Source organism: Vigna unguiculata, chromosome 1 (genome assembly GCF_037176805.1).
Source record: "Vigna unguiculata cultivar grain cowpea cultivar isolate G323 ecotype 2 chromosome 1, ASM3717680v1, whole genome shotgun sequence".
Classification (NCBI taxonomy): domain Eukaryota; kingdom Viridiplantae; phylum Streptophyta; class Magnoliopsida; order Fabales; family Fabaceae; genus Vigna; species Vigna unguiculata.
Window position 1 is genome coordinate 34,296,174 of NC_140792.1, and position 17,904 is coordinate 34,314,077.

The following is a 17,904-nucleotide window of genomic DNA, read 5'->3' on the forward strand; positions in this document are numbered from 1 at the left end:
GTAAATTTTGTTTCAATTTAAAGAGAGACAATATTACTTAATTTTTTACAAAAAAATTGGACTAAATTGAATTTAAAAAACAAAATATAAGGACCAAATTGAGATTATGTTCACGTCATATGCTATTGTCATGTCACATTGATTGTGCCACGTGACACATCTGTGAAGTGACACATTACAAAAAATCATTTAAAAAAAAAAAACAAAAATTCACATGTGACATTAACTTTAATACCATTTATACACTACTAACCAAAAAAGACCAAATCAAATCACTTTTAAAAATGTTCAGACCAAATTGAATCATTTTAAAAAAATCATGACGAAATTGAGAAAAAAAATTGGAAAAACAGATTCAACACTTTTTGAGCAAAAACAAGTAAAAAAAATAATTAAACCTAATAATAGATATTTAAAGACTTGTCACAACAAAATAAATTAATAGTTTCAAATAATAACAATCCCACATTTTAAAGACTTGTTAGTAAATTAAATATAGATTAAAAAGTAAACTTCCTAATATCTTATTTTCTTATATTATATAATAATAGATATTTAGAGATATGGTCAACAAAATAAATGAAAGAATAAATTAATAATTCCAAATCACTAAAAACCTAATATTTTGGACATTTATTAATAAAATAAACACGAATAAAAAAACTAAATTTAAAATATTAATAGATATAATAAATATAATAGATAATATAATATTAAACAATGACAATTTGCAATTTTAGTTATCACTGAAAAAATAATGTTTTTAATTATTTTATTTAAGCAAAGAATCTTCATTTTTCTTAACTTCACATCCCTTTTAATTTAACGTTTTCAATATTTTTAGTCGTCGTTGAAATTTTAAGACTTTTTATAAAAGAAAACTGTATTAAAAATATAAATTACTCACCGTAAACCTAATATATATATCATTTTCGTATATATATATATATATATATATATATATATATATATATATATATATATATATATATATATATATATAATCAAAGAACAAAAAACAGTCTCAAACCTAGTTGCAAGAAATACTAACTCAAATTCTTTAAGATATGGATTGAATTGGATTAGATATAATTTTTATATAGCAATTATTTGATTCCAACTAGATATTCTCAGGTTTAAACAAGATAACTATAAACAAATCTTAAAAAGTCAGTTGTAGTTCTAACCCACCTCTGCCCACAGTTTTATATTTTCTCCACAAAAACAAGACAATTTTGTTTGGTCCGCTTTTGCTTTTCTGCCTCTCACAGAGCATCCATATCTCTTCTCTCTGAATCTCCCTTTATTCGATCCCGACACAATTACAATCTCCCTTACTTCTTCTTCCTCAAAATTTCTCTTGCTGCCAATAACACCTACAACCTTATCATTTTACCAACGAATCACTCTTTTCGTAGACCTCTATGATTTTTTTGACAAAAACATCGGTCTTTCAGATCTGACTTCTCTCTACCAATAATCCACATTGCACAACACCTTCTTCTCATTTTCGTGTATCACTGTCACCATACGACACCCTTTTGCTTCACCGGGAAAACAATGGTGACGGTGAATCTGGGAATGCTTCATTATGTGTTGGACCACATTTATGGAGCATTCATGCACCGAACTAAGATGAGCACCCCGTTCTTCTCGCGAGGGTGGGGTGGCACGAAACTTGAGATGCTGGAGAGGATGCTAAACCAGTTGTTCCCTGAAGTGGCGGGGCAGAATTGGCCTCCGAGGTTGATTGAACCGGTTTGGAGAACCATTTGGGAGACGAAGAATGCGAGTTTGAGAGAAGGGGTTTTCAGAACCCCTTGTGATGACCAACTGCTAGGTGCATTGCCTCCCGAGTCCCACACTGCAAGGGTTGCATTCCTCATGCCCAAGTCTGTCTCTCCCAACAGAATGGCCTGTGTTGTTCATCTTGCAGGTAAAAACGACGTTGCTGGTTTGGTTGGAAAACAGTTAAGTTATTGTTAAATTATGATAATATGATGGGATAAAAAAAAAGTGTTTTTGCCTGGTTGACCTTATATATAGTAATGCAACCATTATTTTGAGAGCAACTTGCACTTCTGCCATGTGATTTCTTGAGATTACATACAATGTCTCTATTTTGTGTTAACCTTTGCACGAAGGGTACACACACTATCATGTTTTTCAAGCAATTAAAAGGGTTCATTTTTATGGATAAAAAGTTTTAGTGTAATATTTTTCATATAATTAAGGGGTATATGTAGGAGTAAAAAACTGATGTATTGAGAGAAATTTGACCAAATATCTGTCGGTGCAGTTTACTGTTATTACAAAGTGTTTAGAATGAAACTGTATGTATAGTTGTTTTGTAATAGTAGTGATGATCTTTAGTCGTCTGATTTGATTCCCTATAGTCAAATTAAGTTGTGCTTTTGAACATTTTATTTGTATGCCTCCCTAACTCAACCTACTTTTAAGGGCAGGAGGAATAAATATTTATGGATGGTTCGATGATAACAAACCGATAACACGTTTCATTAGGATAAACTCTAGAAACTCTAGAAAATGAACTGAGTCACACAAATCCTGGCATGTAAAGTGAAGTCCAAACCCACACTTTGATTATATCTATAGTCGTTGTGAGATCTTTAACATATTTCGTCCCTATCATATCCTTGCAAAGACCTTGCATTAAGACTTCCTTTAGGACCTCGTTTGAGGTCAGCACTTAACATAGTATGTTGAAAGTTATTGTGTATTATTTGTCTGTTTACAGGCAACGGAATGATCTGATTTTTTTTTGGTTTGACCAGAATTGGAATGGAACCTCGTTCTGTGAACAATACATTTGATGGATTGGATCATCCATTAAAGTAGGGAAAAAGGATTGTGGTGTTTGGAATTTTACTTCTCACAAGAGTTACATAGTAGAATGGCATACTAAATTATTTTCTGTTTGTTTTACTATTTGATCTTTAATTCCTTTCGTGCACTATTTGCATTGAAGGTTATAAGAGTTTGATTGGTCTTACTATTTAGATTAAAAGTTTGATAAGATCATTATGTTAGAAGAACTTCTTCTACTGAACCCCAGAATAATAAATTCTCTCTGCCAAGTCTTTGAGATCTTTCCATTTCCTTTAAAAGTAAAAGATATTCACCCATCCCCATTGTATGCAGGAACCGGAGACCATACATTTGAGAGAAGATTGCGTCTTGGTGGACCACTGATGAAGGAAAACATTGCAACCATGGTACTTGAGAGGTCAACATCACTTTTCATGATCTTGTTCTGAAAGCAAAAGGACCATCATTTTTTTGTTCTTTTTATAGCATTCGTTTGATATATGCTCTGCATTTGTGTTTGTGCAACTGCAGTCCATTTTATGGTCAAAGACGGCCTGTGCTGCAGCGTGGTGCAAAACTTTTGTGTGTCAGTGACTTGCTTTTATTAGGAAGAGCAACCATTGAAGAGGCACGCAGTCTCTTACACTGGTTGGACTGTGAGGCAGGTTTTGGCAAGATGGGTATTTGTGGACTTAGCATGGGTAAGGCTTGTTTGAACCTGCGCAGAAATCGAGTTCAAATTCTTTACTAGATTTTTTTGTACTGTCCTCTGTTAGACATTAAAAAATACTTTTATTAGTACTTTAAAATCTTTTTAATACATTTTAAAACATTAAAATCAGTGTCCACTATTGTATTTTGAAGGTCCAATAGAATAACAGCACATAGAAACCCTGTAAAGAATCTAAATTCGTAGAAATCAAACGAGTTTTAACCTTTCAAATTGCTTGGTTTGTCCTTTGATATGACTCTTCCAATCTTTGAATGTACTCCAGGAGGAGTACATGCTGCCATGGTTGGATCACTTCACCCTACACCTGTTGCAACACTCCCTTTTCTGTCTCCACATTCTGCTGTTGTGGCATTCTGTGAGGGGATTTTAAAGCATGGTACTGCCTGGGAAGCACTGAGGGAGGATCTTGCAACTCAGAAGGTTGCAATGACTCTCGAGGATGTTAGAGAACGAATGAGAAATGTTCTCTCTCTCACAGATGTCACGCGTTTTCCAGTTCCCAAAAGTCCCAATGCTGTAATTTTTGTTGCTGCCACTGTAAGTCCCAGATTTCATCATCACCTTATGCCAAGTGATTTAGTGAAAATTGGAAGAAATTTACTTCTAACAATCATTCATTTAAATTTCTTTTCCATTTGTATGGCCGTCTAGTTCCCTTTCAAGATGTATGTCGTTAAATGTGCATGAACTATTAGATAAATAAGGTTCCTTTACATGGACATTCTACTGTCTGAAAACACACCCACTTTCTGCTATCTTATTTCTTTCTGTTCCTGAATGTGGCTGTTATTGAGACGACAAAAGTATATAAAATCCTCTGAATGGACTCTATGGTGTCTACAAAGTATTTTTTTATTGAGATGTCTGCATTTGACACTTCTGTTCTTAATCATTGTCAACATTGTTTTACAGGATGATGGATACATCCCCAAGCACTCAGTTCTGGAACTTCAGAAAGCTTGGCCAGGTTCTGAGGTGAGATGGGTCACAGGTGGGCATGTCTCATCCTTCATTCTCCACAACGATGAGTTTCGAAGAGCCATCAAAGATGGTCTTGATAGATTACCATGGAAAGAGTCTCAGTTGTGACAGGATCGTTGCACAAGAAGAAATTGCCTTTTACATTGTTTATCGATACATTGATCCTCTCTTTTGGTTTTCACCTGAACTAATAACATGCATAATTGACCTCAGATCTCCGTCCCCAAATGAAGAGGGAAGGAGTTGTTGTAAATAATCATCAAGAAAAAATGTACATTGTAACATTGAAGTTAAAATGATGGGGAGAGAATTCTGTGAAAAAACTGATACAATTGTTGGATAGGATTTAACTGTTCTGATCTCTGTTAAAAGTTTTCACTTGTGATCCATTTTCATTGGCTTGTTTGTGTTTTGGGTGCAATGTTAGAAGAGAATAAACAAGGTGATAAAAAAATGAGCCAGCATGATGGGATTTTCCCATCCATGAGAAGAAGAAAACATGGATTTTCGAAGACTTTTGAGTGAGTTCTGAATAACACCTTCTGATATCCATTCATTCTGCTTGTGTAATTAGATAACGGTCCATTATTTTACTTTTCAAAAATTGTTATTAAATTTAATGAAAATAAATTAGAACATATGTGGACATAACTTTCTTCTACAAATAGTTAACTTTCTAAAATATTATTTTGATCTTCGTTTTCTTTGTCTGTGCAACACCCCATTTGATTAATAACTCTAAGTAAAGGAAGTGTCACATAGAATAATATAGTAAGTACGGTCCTTGAGTATAACATTATTCCTTACCGTTGTTCCAAAGGAAACAGGAAGAAACTAAAGCACATCACGATGTCAGTAACAAAAGTAGTAAAGGATCAACAGACCCAGTGACAAGACAATACATGGACCGTAGCCCTAAAAGAAAAGTCCTAATAAATGGAATCCAGACATGCTAAGCAGTGGAATCATCATTTTCTTGTTGACCATGAGTATTTTTTGCATCTGCTCACATCAATAAATTGATGATCATAGCAAAAGAGAAAATCACACAAACAGAACATACAACAAACAAAAGGGTAAGCTAAAGCAGAATAATGGTTTATCATATAGTTACTTACAATTTTATAGTTCAAGAAACATATGTCAACCAATTATGTTATGACTTGCACTCAATACACTAAGACTTAGACACGACTCATCTGGATACATATAATTAGTCAGATTCAGCGGATGCTTGCACTTGTGGTGGCCTTTCCTGCTCTACCGAGCTAATTGTTACAGTGTTTCTTTCCCCACACACAAGATTAGCCCTTAAAGTGTTTCAGGCCTCCTGCTACTCCCACCACTCGAGTCAGTACGCTCTATGTGAGACCAACTGACTCTTTAGAGTGTCAAGATGCAATCTTTACCTTGAATCCTTACTAAATTATATAAATGAGGCACCACCATGAACTCTCACTAACAAGGGTCATGGAATTACGTCCCGACCAATTGAGGCACCACCATGAGATCTCACCTAGAAGCTCATGGAATTACGCCCTAACCAATGAGGCACCACCACGAAACTATCGTGGAAATACCACATACAAATCATGTTTCACCATCCAGGTATGTACTTGTTATGCTTACAAATCTCATGCCAACATTTATAACCAACCTTCATTCATATTCCATACCAAAACCATACCAAAACTCGTCATTTTTAGCCCATGAATCATTTCATACATGCAACATGCCAAAATCATGTTAAACTTATCCATCACAGACCATAAATCATCTCACTCATACAAAATCACCCAATTCATGCTTTAAAAGTATAATCAATCCAAACATATGGCCAACATCCAAGAACAGAGAAATAATAGAACAAGCACACTTCTTGCCCAATCCCTCGCTTAGACAGAAAGGTCTCTCGCTTAGGCGAGCTCCTTTCGCCTAGGCGAAAGCTCGAAAAGAGGAACATGGAGCCTTACGTTCTCTCGCTTAGGCGAGACCTCCTCGCCTGAGCGAGATGACTTTCGCTCAAGACAGGAGCTCATCGCCTAAGCGACGACAACTTGCGTAAGCTCCAGGGACGAACCTCTGATGCTCTCGCTTGGGCGAGATTGGCCCGCCTGGGCGAAAATATCAGAGTTCTCCACTGTTCTCGCATGTACAGTCAAGCATTCACAACCAAACGGAATTTTCAGCATGTTCCAAGCACTAACAACATCAAATAAGCTATCATCACGCAAAAACCATACCAGAACAAGCATAAAATCAAAGTACAAGCAAAACCCTAACTTCTCATACCTGGAAAATGCTAGCCAAACGACCTTGACACTTAAGTGAATGAGCACGAAAGTTCCCGAAGCAGATTTAAGAGCTGAAAACCATAACACATGGGGTACGAGATTACTACAAGGAACCCTAACAGTAATTACGAAGAATCAAACCAGAGAAGAAGAGTATGAGTTGACGAACCACTTACGTGAGCAGAAACGAGGTCGAGCTAAACTTGAATCTGATTGAACTTCAAACCTAGCAGAGCTCTGAAAAGAGAAAAGGAGAGTAGGCAAATTACTGTTTTGCAAGAAAGGCAGAAATGAAAGGGGTTAGGCTGCCTTAGGGGCTTTGGACACCCTATGGACTCGTACTTAGGCTCAACAATGGACTAGACCCCTTTAAATTTTTAGGGCAGAAAAAAAGAGTTTTACAGTTTGCAATTATCATCTCTTCATTAAATTAAAGTCATTTTTTTTTCTTAGTTTTTAAAATTCAGAGTTTTAATCTTATTTGTCTAAATATTGTTATTTTCTTTAGTGTTTTTTTTTAACATAATTTCCTTTTTAGAAGTTATATGAATGTAATTTATTCTTATTTTAATATAATAAATACCTATATATAAAAGATATTTTATTTTGGTTTTTCACATCTTTATCTTCAAATTTACTTTTTAATAAATAAGTGTTCTTTTAAATTAAAATAATTATTTTATTAAAACTATTAAAATAATTATTTTATTAAAACTGCAAAAACACAAAGTTAAAATTTAATTTTAATATTTATGTATTAGCTTTTATTTGAATTATTTTTATTTATTATAACAGAATAGGACATTTGAATATAGTATTGAGTGAGCAGCATCTTATATTATAATAAATAATATACTGAGTAGAGTTGAAAATTTGTGCCTCTTTATATAAATAATTGTTAAAATTTTAATTATTAATATTTGTTTTCTTATCTGAAATAATTATTCTCTCGTCCAACATTTTAATGAGCTGCAAATCTAACCCTGACCATTTTGTAATCACTCATAAAACATACATATTTTTAAAGGATATAATCACCTAACCAAAATGAAACTGAAGATGGGCCAACATTGGGCCCGATTAGATGGGCCGGGTTGACCACCGCTAGGTTTAACACATATTTTGCCCAGGAAACTCATAGCGCTATTTTTAGGTTTTCTGCTCCATCTTCCCTCTCACCTTCACGCAGCGTTCTTCTTCGTAAGCAGTGCATTTTTTTTTGTGGTGTGAACAATGGCGTACGCTGCGATGAAGCCCACCAAGCCAGGCTTGGAGGAATCTCAGGAACAGATTCACAAGATTAGGATCACCCTATCTTCCAAGCACGTCAAAAATCTCGAGAAGGGTATGCGTCAATTCATTCAACTTTTCCTTTTTGTGCTTGTTGCAATCCTTATGCTTATGTTTCAACTTTGATGTTACTGTTAGTTTGTGCGGACTTAGTTCGCGGTGCAAAGGACAAGCGCCTCAGGGTTAAGGGACCAGTTAGGATGCCAACTAAGGTTCTTCACATCACTACAAGGAAATCCCCTTGCGGAGAAGGTATTTTACCTATTTTCTTGCTTTTTATTATTTTTATTCTGTGCTTCACTTGTTCCTTTTATTATGTGATTCTTATAGTGTTGCTTTTTCATTTTTAAACTGTAATTTGGGTTACCTCTGTGTATTTTCATTTTGTTTTGCTCCTATTTGTAATTCTTAATATGACTGCCCTTTAGCTTTTGTCCAGTCATGAAGATTCAATGGAAGTAGTGACTTAATAGTATTGCCTCTGGTAAAAAATGAAGAGCCCCAAATTAACTGGCTTATGCTGAATAAGCTTTTAAATTGTATATAAGTTGTAATACAGTACACGTGTTGTATCAATTATCCCATATGGTGAACGTATTAGTTCTGTAAAGGGGCATCCTTTATGAGCTCTTGGACTTGTCAATCCTTCTGGCTTTTGTAATGTTTGAAGGGGGTTAAGAAAAAGATTGGATGATGGAGGGTATTGAAGGGAAAGGGAACAGAAGTCGATGTTTGATTTTGTAATTAAGAGAAGATATTGTGCTACAGTATATTATGATCTTAAATCAGAACGATCTTCAATAAATTGTGATATTACACTATATGATAAATTAACTGTCCTATGCAAATGGCTCGCGGTTTTGTCATGTGTTATCTTATCTTGCAATTGATTTTGTGTGATTTGTGAGCATGGTCAATTTTTTTGCATCCCGAAACTGATTTCTGCTGGGGATAAAAGCTTTTATGTGTTGCTTTCTTGACTATAATTTTTTTTGTGTGGATTTCATGCGCTTTCTGTGTTTTTGAAACAATGATACCGATATGTTGCTTAGCCTGGTCATTTTGATTTTGATGTATTTGTGTTCAGTGTTTAGACTTTCTGAATGTTGTTTATTGATGAATGAGTGACACTGTCCCTTGTGTTCATGACACTGCTACTTGTTTTAGGTACCAACACATGGGACAGATTTGAACTCCGTGTGCACAAGAGAGTGATTGACCTCTACAGTTCCCCAGATGTTGTTAAGCAGATTACCTCGATCACAATTGAACCTGGTGTGGAGGTTGAGGTGACCATTGCAGACGCCTGATCTTGATCCAAATTTTAATTGTTATGCTTCCTAGTTATTTCACCATTATTATTCTGTATTTTGTAAGTTTTGATTACCTGACTGAGTTGGTTTGTTTTATCTAGTTTTACGGTTGTAGACATTGATGAAATACCAGAGAAATGTCACCTGAAGAAATTCTAGAAACTATTATATAGTTGTTTTGAAATTATTAAAAATCACTTTTTTCTGGACTCAAGCTATCATCATTATATCTTGTTACTTCCAGCAATTTTTCAAACCTAATACTAATGGTGAACTAGTTTGAGATATTCTTCAAAGTGAAAACGAAATAAAGGCAAAATGTTAATGGACATTGTATCGAGCGAATTAATTTCAATCAAAGGTTACCGATTTTTCCAAAAGAAAAAAAAATTAGCTTCTGAACTCAGTCGGATTTGTCGTTTAGTTTCGTTTCAATTAGCATTTTTAAAATTTGTTTGGATGAATAAATCAGATTTCCTTTAACTTCTGTTTTCACATTACCTTAACCATTATCTTTATTACTTATTTATCTTCCTAGGCATATCTGTATGGTTAAAAATTTTTTTTTTCTTGAATAAATATTGTGGGGGAATGAGCATTACAATGCAAAGCTTGACATTATCTTTCAATGTCTAAAGAAACATACTTTTTTATTTAATGTTTTCTTGAACAAGTATTTTTATTTGATTTAGAATTAGAAATACAATATCACCATGAACAGAAAAGTCAGTTACAGGTAGGAAGGGGTGATCCACACAAGCACTTGTTATGAAAATACGAATCCACCTCAAACTTCTGAAGTCTTCCTCCCTGTGGAATCTCACCACAAAGTCGATTATAGCTCACGTTGAACCCCTGCAGAAAATCTACTGCGGTCAAACCCACTGGAATCTTTCCGGTGATCTTATTGTGATTCAAATCCAACGATATCAAGCTGCTGGGAAACTCCACTTTGGATAAATCAAACGCCAACAAGTTCCTCGAAACGTCAACCATCTGCGTCGTTTTGTTGCTCCCAAAAAGCATTGAAGCATCGCCTTCCAGTTTGTTCCTCGAAAAGTCGATCCGCTGAGGGTCTATGTTGGCCAGGGAAGCCGGAATGGGCCCCGAAAGTTGGTTGTGGGACAGCACAATGCTTGGGCCAGGCCTCTTGAATGACCCAAAGGAATCCGGGATTGGGCCCGTGAGCCTGTTCCGGTCGAGGCGCAAGGACAACAGGTTGGGCAACCGGGAAAGCGAGCTTGGTATGGGGCCGGAGAGGTTATTAAAGGAAAGGTCGAGAAACTGGAGATTGGTGAGTTGGGCCAGAAAATCAGGCACTGGGCCGGAGATGTTGGTCCAGCTAATATAGAGCTCCTTGAGTTTAGTGAGCTTGGCGATGGTGGGCTGGATTGGGCCGGTGAGTTTAGGAAGCTTGTGGAACTCGAGAGTCTCCAGGTAAGGAAGGTCACCGACGGAGGGTGGTATTTGCCCTGAGAAATTGGTTTCGGGAACAGAGGATAAAATGACGAGGGAGGTGATGCGGTGCGTTTTGGGGTGGCACTCGACGCAGTACCATTGGCAGCAATCGGTGTCTGGGTTCCATGAAGCTAAAAGATAAGGGTTGTTGAAGTCCTTCTTGATTTGCAGCAACACTTTCTTGTCCTGTGGGTTGCACAGTTCAGACAATGCAACTGGGGAGAACAACAACAGCGTCAGAAACCATAATCTGAACACAGTTACCATTTTGGTTGTGGAGGAGATGTGGGAGAGCGTTGAGATTTATAGCATGCGGTGGAACAATTTAATAATGTTACTCCTATGATGTCTGGAGTGACGAAAGCCCCCAGATCTTAACACCATCTCATCTTCATCCATTGCTTTTATCATAATCCTTCGCCATATTTGTGCAGACACGGAACCCTATACTCAACTAAACTAACTTAACAAAATAAACTCATCAATTACCATTCTAATGCCAAAAACTTATAATCTTGTTTTCCCATGTGTCATTAAGCTTTTTCTTTTTAATACCGGTATTCATTTTTATTGATTACTATCACGTAATGAAAATTTAATTATTAACCAAAGAATAAATTTAAATTATGAACACAACTTCAGTGACATGTATGAGTTTAAACCTTCCTAAATATAAATATAGAAGGACTTTACTATAATTATGTTAAAACAATAATCTGAAGAACAAGTTAAAACAAGTAATCATTAACAAAAAGTTAAATCAAAGTAATAATGAATTAAGTATAACCAAATCGTGTATTCAACTTCAATCCTTGAAAAAGAATTATACATTCAAAGAAATAATTAACTATAAATAATAGAAACTAAATCAATCAAACAAATCAAGTGTTCTAATTAAAGGAATTCTTACATATTTTTATTAAAAAATTCACATAATATAAGGAGGAGTTTTATAAAATTAAATTAGATATATAATTTAATTTAAGAAAATATATAGATATTCTAATTTAAGAGTTTCCTAATCCTTGAGAAGCATAATTTTGATGGTAGGCAAGGTAGGGGAGGCACCAAGCTTAGGAGAAAAGGTAAATTATTATATTATTATTATTATTACTGGGTTGGTCTATGCCTAATGTGTGGACTAGCTGGATTAGTCAAAAAGAAACAAAGAGTATGAACTTGTTGAGTTGATATGCCAACTTGCATGAGTATCAACTATAATTGGGGGGGTCTGGCAGCTGTGGCAGCCAGTTGTCTTCATGGAAGACAAAATTTGTCAAAAGCAATTATTTTTAAAATGCTTATTTTCCTTTTCTAAAATTACATACTTATTATTGCAAACTTCAATTCATATTTTTAAAAACAAAATATAATTACATATTTCATCTAAAAGGGAATACAGTGTTAAAGTATATATATATATATATATATATATATATATATATATATATATATATATATAATTAGAAGTCTATCAAATAGTCAAATCATAAATTAATCAAAACCAACACTTAATATAAACATATTATGTCATCAATGTGTTACTAATCACCATTTAGTTACTAATCATAACTAAAAATAATATTTACTTAATGAGAACAAGTATTATGTGTGTCATTTTATGTTAATTAAATAAAATGTTTGTTAATTTATTTTTGGGTCTTGCTAACCAATATTTTTAGAACACTGGTTAACTGTAATTAATATGCATTGAATCTTGTAAAAATTCATAATTAATTGTGATAATAAATAAAATTTGATCTAAGAATCATTAATGTAGTTTTATTATATTTAAAGGACAAAAATATCCTTAAACGTTGTACAACTGCATTTAATATTTTATTTGATGTTCATCATAAAAATTAAAAAAAAATTAAATAATAAAATAATTATATTTTAATGTTGTTAAAAATTAAAATATAATTAAACATAAAAAAATTAAATTAATATAAAAACCTACAAAAAATAATGATAAACATTTAAAAGTTAAAAAAAATTAAAGTATCAATTATTGAATATCTTTAGTCTAATTTGATAACCTTTTACAACATCTATGCTAACTCAACACAATTAAAAAACAAATAATATTTCAATATCTGACATTATTAGTTATAAATACATACCTTTAGCAATATAAAAAAAAAATAATTACCTAAACTTTTAGTAGAGACCTTAAAAATTTTAAATTGCTTATTTTGTATCTTAAAAATTTGAAGGACAATTTTGTCTTTATAAAATTTGTTATGTGCATTTATATTATTTTAATTAATGGACTTAAATATTTCAACTATTAATGTAAACATAATAAAACTAATGCACATTAATTATTCCTTAACAAGTACCCTTAGAGTACTTGTTAGCATTCTCCTTTATTTTTTAATAAAGCACTTTCACCTTTTAATTTGATAAGAAGTATAATCATGTGGTGTATGCGTGGGTGAGTGGAGACGGGCAAATTTGTGTGTGAAGGGTTAATGTGTGTGCATATTGAGTTAAACTCGTGGGTCAGTTCTAATCAAAGATGATAAAGTGAGTCATTGACTATGGGTCAGTTCATCAAAATAAGGAAGATCGAGTTAAACTGGTAAACTTATTTTGATCTATCATATCTAGCTCGTCAAATTGACTTGTCAAAAGGGGTTAACCTAGCTTGACGGCTATCCCATTTTTTTAAAATTAATTTAAAAAATTAATTTTTTATATTATATTTTTATAAATTTATAAATATGTAATCCTATTGTAATTTAAATAATTAGCAATCGGGTTGAAATTTTTAACTTGCCAACTTGTTTTATTATGGCCTGTCTAGTTCGCCAAATTGGTAGGTCAAAGATGAGTCAGCTCGCTATCCCGCATTATTTTTTATTTTCTTAAATTAACAATTAAAATAAAAATAATTTACAATATTATATTTTTGTTAAAATACAAATATGTAATACTATTCTAATTTAAGACATTAACACTCACAAATTAATTTTCAATCATTAGTTGTAATAGACTAATTTAACATGCAAATGTAATTATTATTTGAATTATCCAATTAAAAATATTAATTAATCAATTGAAAGGTTAGAAATTATTTATATGATTAACTATGCTTTTAATATATATATATATATATATATATATATATATATATATATTCTCCTCCTATTGAAGATTTTTTCTCTTAGTGACCAGATGACACACTAAGCATGGAGAGTATTTTTCACCTTCTTGAGTGGTTACATGACACTTTAGGAATGAAGAGTATTTTCCACCTTCTTGAGTGGTCATATGTCCTCCTCCTATTAGAGTGGATTTATGTCTTGAATTTCAAGCTAACCAAGTTAAAATCTCTAGGGTTTTGCATCTTTAAATTTGGAGACACCTTATTAGGCTATAAATAGAGATGTCTCCCCTGTTGTAAATTCACTTTGAGATTAATAAAGTTATGCTACCAAATTATTTATTGTCACATGCTTGTCTCCAAAGTCCGAGCTAGAGCATCTCATGTGGTCTCCTCTAGCAATCTTTCCTTGAGTGTTGGTCCTACTTCACTTGAGAGCACCAAAACACACAATTCTCACCATCAAACCATAGAAACCAAGAGCACCTTTGCCTCCGTTCAAGTCTTCCACACGTGTACTTTTCTCCATGGATTCATCTTCTAGATTTGGAGCGTCCTAGCTTGAGAAAGGAGCCATCAAACTCATTCTAAAAATGGGATAATATGAATTAACTCATCGTATTAAAGGTTTGCACCTCACTTATATAATATGAAATTGCTACAATTCGATAACAGGTGAAACAAAATGTCCAAGAAAGTTCGCTAGAATAGGTTCTAACTTGGTTCCGATACCATGTTAGAAGTGGACTTTAAGCCTAACTCAACCCCACAAAACTAGATTATAAGGTGAGGTTTGCACCCCACTTATATAGTATGAAATTGTCTTATCTCTAGTCAATGTGTGACTTCCAACATGACCTATCCTGTAAAAAAGAAGGGCGACTTTCCTCTTTTTTTAAACTTTGTTTTATTTATTTATTAATTTTGTATTTTTAAAATTATTATTATTATATGTATATATATTAAAAACCTTTTTAATTGTGAACATTTTTAAAATTTTTAATTGACATTAATTTTTTTAATCAAATCAATTAAATTATTTTATTAAAATTAATCATTCATATTTAATATGTATAATAACCCTTTAGATACCAATCTACAAAATAAAAAAAATTATTAATTATTAAAATAATCATTATTATAAATAAAAAATTAATTATTATATTGTTTTGTATTTTAATTTTTAATTTAAAAAAAATCAAAATAACATATGAACCTGCTTTATCTATAACAAACCAGTCCGCTTAGAAGATTAAACCAAAAGAACTAAAATCACTGATTAAAAACTCCAATTGGCGAGTCAAGTGACAAGTTCACCCGCAATCAAAATCCAATTTCACATCCTGCCTTTCTAACCATCAATACACATTTGAATATATATTTGGACAAAATACTTTAATATTTATATCTTTCATTATCTTTTATTTTCTCTTTTTCTTTAAGAATGTAAAAGTTAATTTTATTAAACTCATTTTATCCTTATAAAAATTATCAAATAGTAACCAATCCTGAAGAATATTTTCCTGCACATATTCACTACTTGTGAGAGAGAATGTGGCAATATTGCACAACTAATGTACAAATTATAACTTTTTTTCTTCCAAAAAATCTACAAACCAAACTGTACAAATTACTAGGTTCCAAGCATATAAATAAGTAAACAGATATTATAAAGTAATTGACGGTGATATTTTTTACATCAATAATCCTGATAACAAAAATTAATTATATTATTGTATATAACCATATATCATTAAATTAGTATACAATAATTTGATAACCTTCTAATTACATTCAATTTACTAAGGAGATGAATGGCAAAGTCATAAAAGGTGGCGGAAAAAGCGGCGCAGCTGCAGCAGTTGTAGAAAGAGAGTGAGCACCATTTTTTTTTTCTGAAAAATAAGAATTATTTCAAATTAGGACTGAATTATAATTTGGAGAGAAAGCTTTACTGCTATTTGTTTATTCATAATTTAATAGAATTTGCATATAGGAAAATTATTTTTTTAAAAGAACCAATTAAATGATCTATGTGCACATAAGAAAATTAATTTTTAAAAAGATGCTGATGTTGTTATTTCAATAACGTTTTTGGTGAGTGACTCTCTCAAGAGAGTAAATACTAATCTCATTGTTTTTGGTGAGTGACTCTCTCAAGAGAGTAAATACTAATCTCATTATTTATTATGATCTTATCTGTAAGACTTATCTCATTTTTTTTTTCTTTTTTCCATAAGCACAAAATTGGTAAGTAACAAACTTTGTAAGAATATGAATTCATTCGTCTTCTACTTCATTTCATTGGGTGCAGCAAATTTTGGGTCACTCCAGTATGATAAAATTATAGGGACAAAGATAAAAAAAAATTATGACAATTACTATGAATAAACTACATGATTCTTAAATATTTAAAAAGGTTTATGTAACGGTCCTAAGTGGTGATGTGTGGGTCAGACACTTGATTATTAGGTATTTGTGTTCATAGATGACTATTTTTTCAGAAGAAAATTTTTGGTAACTTGCTTGTTTTCTACTAATGTCTAGGTATACTATTATTTCGTATTATAATGATTAATTCTAATAATGTTATTTTAATAGATTTGAGATTGAAATATTTGCATTGTTTGTGAGAATGAAAACATAATTTGAAACAAAAGAATTTTCATTCTTAACCATTTGATGTCTATACCATTTGATCTCTATCGGGAATATTATTTCAGATCACGAATACAATTAAGAGCATTTATTTCATAAAGTTTAATTAAATTAATTAGAGTTAAATATATTTTTGGTCCCTTAACTTTAAAAAAAAATTGAATTAGTCTCTATTCGAAACTTTTGACCAATTTAATTTCTTCAACTTTAGAAATGCGTGACACCAGTGCAGAAAGGACTTTCTGCCCCGGTTATTTTCCACATTTTACCTCGGATCTGGAACCGAGGCATATTGGGGCGAGGCCAAAAGGTACATCTTTTGGCCTCGGTTATCACCCGAAACCATAGACCCAGTTTTTTGCCCCGGTCTTGGTAAGAACCGAGGCATATTCCTTTACTCGTCAGGCCCGTGCTGGAGCTCGCAGAGCTTCTTGCTCTTCACCATCTCCATGTCAATCTCTTGCTCTTCTTGCTCACTCGTTACGGTGACATTCAATCTCTCTCAGCCTCCTACCCCACGCTCCATTTCAACACCATTGTTGATTGCTACAGCCATGGCAACCACCCTGGATCCGGAGACACTAGCACTATGCACAAACAAACCACCCAAAATCCTCAAAAGAACAAGCAACCACTACGGCATGAGAGAGAAAAAGGAAAAATGGGTTCCCAGAAACAGATTGCAAAACCACAAGCACCATTGTTGTTTGGGTACTTCTGAAGTAGACAAAGATAATAACTTTACGACTTTTCTTGATCTGGGCTGGTTTTGAAAATGAAAAACCATTTTCAGACTTCAGAGGGCGTGCATTTATTGAAGAGGCGATGTTGAGAGAAGTGAGAGAAAAAAAAAAGTTGTGGCTTCTGGTGGGACTTGAACAGCGGCGTTGGTGCGGGGAGGAAGAAGGGTTCGTGAATTTTGAACCCTAAATAAACCCTATGGCTTCGGTTGTTAGAGGAACCGAAGCCATTGACCCCCTTTTGGCACCGGGTTTTCTTGGACCGAGGCCTATACTCTGACTTCCAGCCACTTTTTGGCTTCGGGTCCTACTGGACCGAGGCCTATACCCCTCTTTGGCACCGGTTTTGAGCGAACCGGGGCCTATACCATCTTTGGCTTCGGGTATTTGGAGAACCGAGACCTAAAACTTGGCTCTAATTGCAAAAATGCCACCGCGCCATTATATGCTTCGGTTCCTGGCCAACCGAGGCATATAAGACGAGGTAAAATGGACATTC

General features: G+C 33.3%; 3 protein-coding genes across 3 annotated transcripts; 2 read left to right on the forward strand and 1 right to left on the reverse strand.

Moving 5' to 3' along the window:
- Nucleotides 1-1,186: 1,186 nt before the first annotated feature.
- Nucleotides 1,187-4,755, forward strand: LOC114176331 (alpha/beta hydrolase family protein). Its single transcript, XM_028061381.2, has 5 exons — nucleotides 1,187-1,936; nucleotides 3,163-3,247; nucleotides 3,361-3,530; nucleotides 3,825-4,099; nucleotides 4,475-4,755. The coding sequence occupies exons 1-5, from the start codon at nucleotides 1,561-1,563 to the stop codon at nucleotides 4,649-4,651; spliced, it is 1,083 nt and encodes a 360-aa protein (XP_027917182.1). The 5' UTR covers nucleotides 1,187-1,560; the 3' UTR covers nucleotides 4,652-4,755.
- A 3,211-nt stretch (nucleotides 4,756-7,966) lies between these two features.
- LOC114192013 (small ribosomal subunit protein uS10y) lies at nucleotides 7,967-9,654 on the forward strand. The gene is made up of 3 exons (XM_028081536.2): nucleotides 7,967-8,182; nucleotides 8,266-8,379; nucleotides 9,295-9,654. The coding sequence occupies exons 1-3, from the start codon at nucleotides 8,071-8,073 to the stop codon at nucleotides 9,435-9,437; spliced, it is 369 nt and encodes a 122-aa protein (XP_027937337.1). The 5' UTR covers nucleotides 7,967-8,070; the 3' UTR covers nucleotides 9,438-9,654.
- Nucleotides 9,655-10,058: 404 nt separating this feature from the next.
- On the reverse strand, nucleotides 10,059-11,269 carry LOC114192010 (polygalacturonase inhibitor-like). Its single transcript, XM_028081520.2, has one exon. The coding sequence runs from the start codon at nucleotides 11,163-11,165 to the stop codon at nucleotides 10,167-10,169; it is 999 nt and encodes a 332-aa protein (XP_027937321.2). The 5' UTR covers nucleotides 11,166-11,269; the 3' UTR covers nucleotides 10,059-10,166.
- Between the last annotated feature and the right edge of the window lie 6,635 nt (nucleotides 11,270-17,904).